This window comes from Vipera berus (genome assembly GCF_964194415.1).
Source record: "Vipera berus genome assembly, chromosome: 2".
Taxonomy (NCBI): domain Eukaryota; kingdom Metazoa; phylum Chordata; class Lepidosauria; order Squamata; family Viperidae; genus Vipera; species Vipera berus.
Window position 1 is genome coordinate 116,029,252 of NC_138203.1, and position 10,192 is coordinate 116,039,443.

At 42.3% G+C, this 10,192-nt stretch overlaps 1 protein-coding gene across 1 annotated transcript in view; it reads right to left on the bottom strand.

The window, feature by feature from the left end:
- Window positions 1–9,637, bottom strand: part of RGL3 (ral guanine nucleotide dissociation stimulator like 3) — a gene marked incomplete at both ends in the record, with an annotated part of 33,176 nt that extends 23,539 nt beyond the window's left edge. The window contains 5 exons of the mRNA XM_081316214.1: window positions 181–314; window positions 4,085–4,263; window positions 5,702–5,916; window positions 6,581–6,685; window positions 9,614–9,637. Coding sequence (XP_081172340.1) covers window positions 181–314; window positions 4,085–4,263; window positions 5,702–5,916; window positions 6,581–6,685; window positions 9,614–9,637 — 657 coding nt within the window. The remainder of the gene's footprint in view (window positions 1–180; window positions 315–4,084; window positions 4,264–5,701; window positions 5,917–6,580; window positions 6,686–9,613) is intronic.
- Window positions 9,638–10,192: the final 555 nt, after the last annotated feature.

Here is a 10,192-nt window from a genome sequence, read left to right on the forward strand (position 1 = left end):
GTAAAATGTAGCTCGTGGCTACCAAAAGGTTTGCCTACTGGGACTGTAAAAAGTAACATTGGTTCTCTTTTCTGTCATCAAGCCAATTTCAAAAGGGTTTCAGAACTACCCTGTTCATCATAGCCATAATGTGTTTTCTTTTCCAAATTATTTTCACTTTCTGGCCCCAACAGGTCTTACAGCATCCAACAGTGTCAGCTGTTCGGCCACTTCATCCACAGAGAAGGACATCAGTGCTAATATCTCTTCACAGTCATCTGTCCCAGCTGCCTCTGTGATCACCTCTGATGGTCCCATCCCTGGGGAGTTGCCTCCTATAGGAAAATAATGTGATCTATAGAAAAAAGAGGATTCAAGCAATGGCTGTAAGGAAGCCATTGTACCAGACCAAAATGCCGGCATCAAAAACAATCATACAGTACTAGTTTTCAGTATTTGCTTCTTCAGGAACTTCTGAACTTCAGAGAGATGATGTGCCAATTGTGACTTGTTTCAGGATTATGTTATAAACAGCCTTTTAAAGCTTCTTTGGATCATGCACCATTAATTAATTAATTAATATGCTCTCTGTCACATTAACCAAAGTAACTCTAAGCAGCTTACAGTTGTATACAAACATAAATATAAAAGCATTAAAATTAACAACAATTAAGTAAAGGCTAAAAACCAAGAGCACAGATGGAATGGGGTTTGTCTCTCACTCAACCAACTACCTCCAGCATAATATGCCCTCATCAGGACCCCAAGCTAACTGGCAGAGCCAGGTTTTAAGGGCCCTCCGGAATGTCAGAAGGGTGGAGGTTGATCTTAGCTCTGGTAGCAAATTGTTCCAGAGAGCAGAAGCCATAGCAGAGAAGGCTTTTCACCTGGACCCCACTAGCTGAAGTTTTGAGCCAGCAGAGTCTGAAAAAGGCCTCTTCTGCTGGAGCAACCGGAGTGAGCCAATCCCATTGTGGTGAGATGGTTCCTCAGACAATCTGGTCCCATGCCATGAAGAGCTTTAAAGATGATAACTAACACCTTGAATTGGATTCAGAAGCAAACCAGCAACTAATGCCACTTGTGTAACAATGGTGTTGCATTTTCCCCCCTAGAGGCCTCCAGAACTGTCTGCACCACTGCATTCTGTATCATTTGTAGCCTCTGAAAACTGTTCAAGAGTTTCCCCATGTAAAACACATTATAGAAAGCCAATGGAGAGATAACTAGGGCATCTCTAGACCACTAGATCCCTCATGTTAATCTATGGGGATCAAAACCTCCACTAGGAATTGAATTCATTTGCATGACTTCATAGCAGTGCATTAACTTTAGGAGTATCCAGGTTCTGGTACTCACCAGGCACAAGAAGGAATATGTAGAATCTATCCAAAGAACCAAATATGCCATCTACCGTCCTTTAACCTCTCAGGATAGACTAGAGATAGATTGCATGCCCTCGTGTATGGGTTTTACATGAGTTCCATATAATGTAACATCTATATCTGTCTACATTGAGAATTTTAGGGACACTATACAGTATACTATTTTAGTAAATTTAATGCCTGAAATGACTGCTTAATTTCTTTGTATCCCTGGATTGATTCCTGGGAGTTCTGTACTGACAGGTTTTATTTTCTGTAGCAGAACAGAATGCAGCACATTTCTCTGCTCTTCATTCCTTAGAGTACATAAATTACATAAAATCTAAGAATAATCCAGCATGAGCAGATAATCAGCAGATTCCTGTCTCCTGTTAAAATAGCAGGTACATCTACAGTAAGTCTGTGAGGGCTTTTGTACAACTTATTCTTATGTGCCAATTGCTGTAGGTTAGGGTCAGGGAGCTCTACTTACAGTTACCTCTTATCTGGACTATTCAACACACTTTATAGAGGTTGCCACTGAAGTGTCTTGAAATGACTTCTGCCTTGGGTAGGGTGTTGCACTAGAAATCTTCCAAGGTCTCTTTCAACCTATGATTTTGTGTCCAGGGAATTTACATTTGTTCCAGAAGAATCAGGATAAATAGCTACAGGCAGTGCTTTTTTTGTAAAAGAAAAAGATGCCGGAACTCACACATGTTATACAACCCGTCTTGCCTACCCTACAAGGTTCCATCCAAAAAAGGTGCCGGAACTCTGTTCTGAGCATTCTATGACAAAAAAAGCCCTGGTTACAGGTGTATTTTGGTAAGTCCAGATATAACAACTACGGTATGAGCCACACTGGTTGTCAGTGGGCTTCTAGGTGTAATTCTAAGGTACTGGAGGTTACCTTACATGGCACAGGGCCTAGATAGTTGTAGAACCTTCTGTTCAACCTACAATACGTGACAGGGTTGGCATGCATCAGGTCCCATCAAGTAAACAGTATCATCTAATGGAAGCTGGAAGGCATGTCTTCTCTGTCACTGCACCTGTTCCATGGAAGAGCAACCATCTAAAATTTGGCTGGTGTTAGCCCTGCTGGTCTTTAAGGCCTTGAAGAATTGGATCACCCCCCAGACTATAACTATATAGGTATTATGTGTGTAGTTCTAAGTTCTCAGTATAATGTATTTTATTTTGTTTTATTATTTTAACATTTTCTTTTGTATTTGATATTTTCAACCCAGAGCTGCTTGGCAAGTGGGTGGCCATATAAATTGAATAAATACATATTGAAAGTTTTCAAATTCCAGAGGGGAAAAATTCCAGCGTTTACAATTCCATTATCCTGGAATTAACAAGTTCAGTGGAGATTTGGCAGCCACCATTGCTCCTGTTCCTGCTACTTTCTTCATCCTGGGATCAGAATGGTCTTAGAGACCAGAACAGAGGATACTATTTCCATTGCATATCCAAATAAACCAAGAGGACTAGCTAGATTCAAAATTAAAGAACTTTTATCTCATTGCCTAAAGCTGCCTTCACCAACCCAGTACAATTCCTATCATCTGTAATTAAGCTGGTCTGAATGCCCTTTTGCTTCTGTAAAGGAAAAGGGTTGCATTTTGAAATTTCCTTTGTAGAAATAGCAAGCCTGCCTACACTTTATTGTTAAGGCCACCATGCTTAATCACAGATGTGGGAAATTCCAGGGTCTGTTGAAATATAGTTCTCAGTAGCTCCAGCCAACATAGTAACAGCCTTTTCTTGATGTTTTAATCTGCTACATATAGATAGCCTTTTACAAAAAGGAACATTCAAAAAAATAGGCCAAACCCCTTTCCACCTGCAGTAGAAAGAGGTACAGTTCAAAATTTTTACTACCTCATTCTGTGTCCTCCAGAGGTGTTAATTTACCACCTCTTCTACCAGCAGGGAACTACAAGTTAAGGCTCTAATTCTTACCAGCACATCACTGGATGATGGGCTGAGATGATGGGAAATTCAGCCTCAGCACCTGAGAGGCACCAGTTTAGAAAAGGCTGTTGTAGAAATGATAGCAATTTCAAAAGAGGCATAAGTGTCAGCTGCATGATGTCCTGGGTTGATAAACAGAAGGGCAAATAGATGATTTTGGCTCAGACTAACCTGGTGCCTATATCTGAGATTACATGTGAGAAGGCAGACATCATTCACATTCTGTTCTTTTGAGCTGAGAGACTTTTGCAAAACCTTTGCAACCATATTAATTTGAGTGCACAGGCTATAATTTGATCCATTTTAAATAACAAGTTGCATATGTAGTACTAACACGTGCATTTATTTATTTGAACCACAGATTTTGTTGCTTCTGTTCCTAAACTGCTATCATTGGATGATAGTACCTGTTGGAAACAAATGGGCTATTGCCAAAAAAGCAGTGCAGCAACCCATTGCTTATGTAGATTTCTGTGTGGGCAGGCAAGCATACCCAAAGCATAGCTGGCACGTGTCTCCTTCAGTACAGTTCATTCATCCTTAAATTTGAGTAAATTGCGAGATAGCCAGTGAGGAATTGGGTTTGGGCTTCAGGGAGCTGGATCAAGCTGGATGGGATATGAGAACAACACCCCCACATGAGAATAATACCTCCAGTAGCATATTGTTGGGAGCAGAAGTCAGAATGGATGGGTCCAGACTAGAAACTCTGAGAAGATAGGCCATGCTTGGCAATTTTGGTCCTAAATTATTCTTACCATCTACCTCCTTTTCTTTGTGGGCTTGTAGCAATCCCTTTGCCAAAGCACACAATGGGGAGTTAGGAGCAGATTGATGGAGGAAAGACAAGATTTTGTGCAGATTAGGATACTCTGGAGGTTCCCAGAAATCTTCAGGGTGATGCTGCAGCCACTGGTCCAATACATGGAGTACTGCCCTGCAATCAGAAAAGAAATGCAATCAGCTCCTGACCCACACTCACCCCAAGCCATGGGGCTGCTCTTGTTCCATACAAATCACTCCTGGCATTCCACTGTCCCTACTTTACTCTAACCACCTCACTCAGTAAAGTTGCCTCTCCCATATCAATGTTCACATTAATCTGGTACCTAGAGGTAGTTCTCAACTTTCACAATTGGAACCAGAATTTCCATTGCTAAGCAAGGCAGTTGTTAAGTGAGTTGCACTCAATTTTACAACATTTTTGTCATGGTTGTTAAGCATATCACTTCAATTGTCAAGTGAATCATGCACTTATTAAGCAAACCCAACTTCCCCAGTTGACTTTGCTTGTCAGAAACTGACTCTGAAGGTCAGAAATGATGATCACATACTGATTGCCAAGCATCCAAATTTTGATCTTGGGATCATGAGGATGCTGCAACTATTGTAAGTGTGAAGACAGATTTTAAGTCTCTTCTTCAATGGTGCTGTAACTTCAAAGGCTTGCTAAACAAATGCTGGTAAGTCGAGGATTCCCTGTAATCTTTTTCTTGCACACTCTCCTCTTTATAAGAACCTCCCCTTTTTTCCAAAGACATGAAAGAAGATTTTTTAAATAATAACATTTCCCCTGCTTCTGTTCCTCCTCAGGGAAATAGGATTATATTTCCCTTTTCTACTCAAACATACTGTTAAAGGCAGAACATTGTTTTTTAAAAAAAATTACTGTAGATCTTCCTTTTGCAGTGGCAGGAGTTTTATCACTTATTCCCCTCTTGAGCATCATAATTCAGACTTAGAGCAGCTAGAACTAGTGGCTCAGGACTAGTTTTTGATACAATAAATCATTTGAAACTCTCAGATTGACCACTAGGTAGAATTATTTGTATGGGTCCACAAAATGTACTATGTGTAAATCACCCTTCTTCAGTCTGGATTCCCTCCAGATGTGTGGAAAATTCCCCACTCAGCATGGCCATTTACTAAGAATTCTGGGAGTTGAGATCTCACAAATAAGGATGAATCAAGGATAATGCAAGTTGCCTCTGTGTGAGATAGGTGGCAAACATGTAAAATAAACAAATAAACAAATAAAGTGGATTCTTGCAACATGAGAAATAAAAAAAAAGCCTGGTGGATTATACTCTATAACTCAACATTTAGGAGTGATTTGTCCTGCAATTGTGCTGTCTTTTGCTGCCAGCTGTTTCCTGGTATTCTTTGTGCCATATGCTTTGAGACAATAATTAGATTTTTATGAAGCTATGCTAGCGTGCAAGAGTCAATCTGCAGGGAAGCTGCCAAAAGAAGCAGCAGAACGCTCTCTATTTCTGTTCTGCCAAGTTCCTAATTCAAACTTTCCTGGGAGGTCTGATTTGGGAGCCTCCTGTGTTCTCCACCTCTCCACCACCCACCCTGTGCCAGTGGCTCACTTATCTGGTCCCAGAGGCAGCAGCAGCTCCAACACCTGCATGAGAGTAGCAAAGGCTTGATAGGTAGCCAGGAAGCTGGAGATGTAGTCAAGGTCACCTTCCTTTTTGGCTGTCAGCAGCCATTTCACCAGCTGGGGGAGGGTGGCAGCCCGCAATGTGCGCCTCTTGCAAGTACGGTACTGGACAAAAGGACATTCTGGTGTTTCTGGATGTTCCTTCTGGGAAAGGGGTAGGCATGAGATAAACAGTAAGGCTTGCAGCAACACTGCTCTTGCATATAAGTAAATCAAAAGTATATAGTATTTGAAGGTCGACGAAGTAAATAACGGCTCCTTGACTGATCCGAAAGGGTTAAGCAGAATGGGACTTTATACTTAAGTAGGAGACCACTGGCACATCTCAGGGTCTTATCAGCAGAAGACAAAGACAACTCATTTGTGTACTGCTGCCAAAAAAACCACATGCTTGGGTTCAAGGAGTCACCATGATAGGTTCAAAGGCCTATCTAACCCAGCATTCTCTGCTATGAGTGCAGGATCATTGGGGCCTTGGAAATCCAAAGTATAATAACAAGACAGTACCACTTTTCTGGTAACTGCTATTGAGCTGTAGGTTGCATTAGATAGTGTCAGTATCATGTAACCATCAGCACCATTGGCCACTGAATGCCCTTTCCTCCAGGTAACATTAAACCTAGGGATAAGGTCCATCACTTCAATGGAATAAAAAACTTTTCAAAATAATTAAATTAAGACTAACTGTATGAAAAATGCCTCATTTTCAGTGAATTACTTTTTCCTCCTGACCTCCACCAATTTCTTTCCCTTGTGATAAAAGTGGAGAGGGCCTTGTTCTTCTTTGAATGATAACAGAACCTACCAAGGAAGATGCTCCACTGGCTGCAGACTCTGCCTTCACTCGCTCAAGGGTGATGCTATAGATGGCTTCATCTTCAGCCTCTTCTCCCCACTGTTGTAGGGGAGTCTGGTTAGAGGTAGGGAATAAGGTACAGAACGCATTTGCTTCCAGCCTCATCTTTGTTTCCAGCAATACTTCTATTCCTATGTAAGCCCAGAGGCATTCTTAGAAATTAAAAATGACAGGTGATGTGCTGGTCCACCAGAAAAAAAAATACAAAGATGAGTTGCAAAAGGTCATAATGAAAGTCTTAAAATCTTAAAGAGCAGGAAATCAACTCACTGGGATTAGGCAACCTGGAGTTCCTAGTCATATAAACAGGGCTTTTTTTGTAAAAGAAAAAGGTGCTGGAACTCACACATGTCATACAACCCACCTTGCGTACCCTACAAGGTTCCATCCAAAAAAGGTGCCGGAACTCCGTTCTGAACGTTCTATGAGAAAAAAAGCCCTGCATATAAACAACTGTGCTTGAATATGTAGCTACAGAGAGAACCCTTTGGTATGGAGAGGTAGGTATATTGGTAGTGTTTTGCCTATAAATGATAGAGCTTCATTAGAAGCCATAGACAAACCAACACATACTCCTCTAGAGTGCTTGCCAAACACAAGAAACTGGGTGGAAATAAATCAGGGCTAATTTACTGTAAATATGATACAATGTGATCTTTATTTAGATTTTTAATGAAGAGCCAATTAATTTCAGAAAGATTAAGATCCTTTGTCCAATGTTCTTTGTTCAATTTAAACCTTTCCTTCAGCAAATATCACAGAGTTGGGTGAAGCTTATCTTACATTATTTTATGCTAACTACATACATAAGGGGTAGTTATTCCTGTTAACTGCAAAATTATATTAAAAATGTGCTTAATTTAGCCAGCTTTGTTTTATTGTTGAGTTTTTCATTAGCCTTGCTGAGTAGAGAGCAATTACAGAGAAACTGAATGTAAATACTGTATTTAATGGGTATATAGTTATGGACTGTTAGGATCCAATTTTTGCAAGTCAATGAGTTCTTCCTTTCAAAATGCATCATCCCACTACTCTGAAGCTTTCAGCAGTCTTTGTCAGTTAAGTTTCACCAACTGCTTAATATATAAAAATATAGAAATGTAATAAATAAATATGCCTTTTATGTCAATGTTTAAACATGCTAAGAAACTAACTAGTTTCTTTCCAGGTCAATAGGTCTTTCATTTTGATGAAAGGAGTATCACAGAAATCTCTCCTTTCTCCTGGAATCAAATCTCCAGACAGCTACTTCCACCCTCCTCCCTCATGCCAGATGTACAGATCCAAGGGGAATTCCCTCCTCAGTGGGGAAGCCACTGCCAAAGCACACAAAAGCACACAAGTGGCCCTGGGAGAGAGATTCTGCTGTCTTGGCCTCTCCTCTTGATCTGGTTACTGTTGCTTCACTCCAGTGACTTTCCCTGACCTTCCCTACAGAGGAAAGCCACAGGACCGGTCTGGCAAGAGGTCTGAATGTCATACTACCATCATCTGTGCACTGCCCGGTGCCAGGCACTAGGCAGGACCATGTTTGGGCATATGCTGGCATCCTTCAACACTGGCACAAAAGGAAGGAAAGCGCTTTGTCTTTCTTCTCACCCCTCAAAGCCACATGTCTCTATTTTCTATATGAGCTGGAAACACCCTACAAAGGGCACCAGCTTATGAAATAAAGGTACCCAAGGCTAAGATATTGCTCAATGTCCTTCCCTCAGATTTTTATATATATAAAATGTAACATACAGATTGTCTATTATTACCAACTTTAAATAATTGCTGCACCCAGATAAGAATATTGACATTAAGTGTTTTCATAAAGGCAACACTGCTGTGTATTATGGGGAGGAAGCATGATCTTGCTCTCAAATATTAGAAAACCTTTTATAAATTCTCAAATATTTTCCCTTGTTATATTAATACACATTCCAATTCTCTCCCCTTTTTTCTTTATATATATTCCCTGCCACACATGTTCCTTTTTTGGTTATTGAAGGGTTATCTTTTACCCTTTTCCCTGCATTCAATATTTCGCAGTGTTGACGATAGTCTATATGTGTGTCCGAAGTGAATTGCAAGAAGTTCAAAGCAAGGGACCTGAAGCCAGGGTTCTAGGTTTAAGGTGATGGTGATGATGGATTTTAACCACTCCTCTTTATAATGGTTGATACTTAATTCATTACAGGTCAAAATTTTTGGGCACTTCCAACCTGCAATACATCCTATCAACCAGCTACTGCTGTAGGAATAAAAAGTTGTCTCCATCAGTAGTGACATTATTACTAATATTAACATCATTCTATATATTATGTATACAATATTTTTATGGAGGGAAGGGCACTAATTGTTTGTCCAATGAGGGGGAAAATGCTTCCTATACTTTTTATAGAGTCCCGGAGAGAATCTTCCCTTCCTCAGTCAGTCCCGTTTTTTTCTCTATGGGCAAGAAGAGAGAAGGGGCTAAGCCAGCAGTCCTGCCTCTTAACGGAGTAATTCACTCACTGCATTCTTTGTGCAAAGGTAAGAAGCCCCAGAGAGTACTGGGGCTCCAGGTCGTCCCTCAGGTGGCTACGTTTCGGACTACCGGCTGAGGAGGCTTTCTTTAGACAAGATCCATACAAGCTCCTGCAGACCAATTAAAAAGGCACGAAGGCGAGAAGTTAGAGGGCCGCCTCCTGAGCTGGCCTTAGGCAAGGCTGGGGAAACTCTGAAAAACAGGACAATTGGTAAACAGGCACCATCCTCTGGGAGACTGAGAGCGATCAGTCGCAAAATAAGACCCAGCGAGGTCCGAGACTTGTTGAGAGTTGGGCCAAAGCGGGAGGTCAACCGGGGAAGCCTTGCGCAGCCCTGAAGGGAGGAGGAGGAGGTCCACGGGTCGAAACGCCTTTTCCTCCCGCAGCAGCCCTCCAAGGGAGCGCCGCCTCGCGCTTCTGTTGCACCGAATAAAGCCCCCCTCGCCCTCTCCCAAGACCCGGCGCGTACCATCGCCATCTCCGCTTTGCTCATCGCCTCCTCGGGGACGCCGGGTTGCCCCTGCCCCGCCGTCGGGCGCAGCTTGCCGAGAGCAATTGTAGGCGCCAACAGCGGCGCGCTGCCCTGCGGGAGGGCGGGACCGAGCCTCTGGCCCACCTGACGACTTTTCCACCCAGCCTTCGGGCTCCACAGTGATGGCAGCAGCCCAGGGATCGCCAAGGTGGCGGCTGGGCATCCTCTCGGAGGAGAGGAGAGCCAGCCCAAGTTTGCCTCTCGCGCTTGGTTGGCTCTTGGGGATCAGGTCCGGGAGCCTGAGGGGAGAATAAACGTGGAGACGCGCCGCTCTTCACGCTCCTCGAGAGGTCTAAGGAAAGAGCTGGACTACTGGCGGATCGTAAAAAGGCGCATTTTCTCTTTTGCTGCCTCTCTATTTGGCACCAGACTTACTTTCCCAAGTTTTCCAAATTGAAACAAAAATCAGGAAGTGTGGATTTCCCGTTAGGCTTCATCCCGAAGGAAATAGGAATGCCCATCTCTACATAGCAAGGTGAATAGCAAACACTACCGAAAATGTGCTATTGTGGGAAA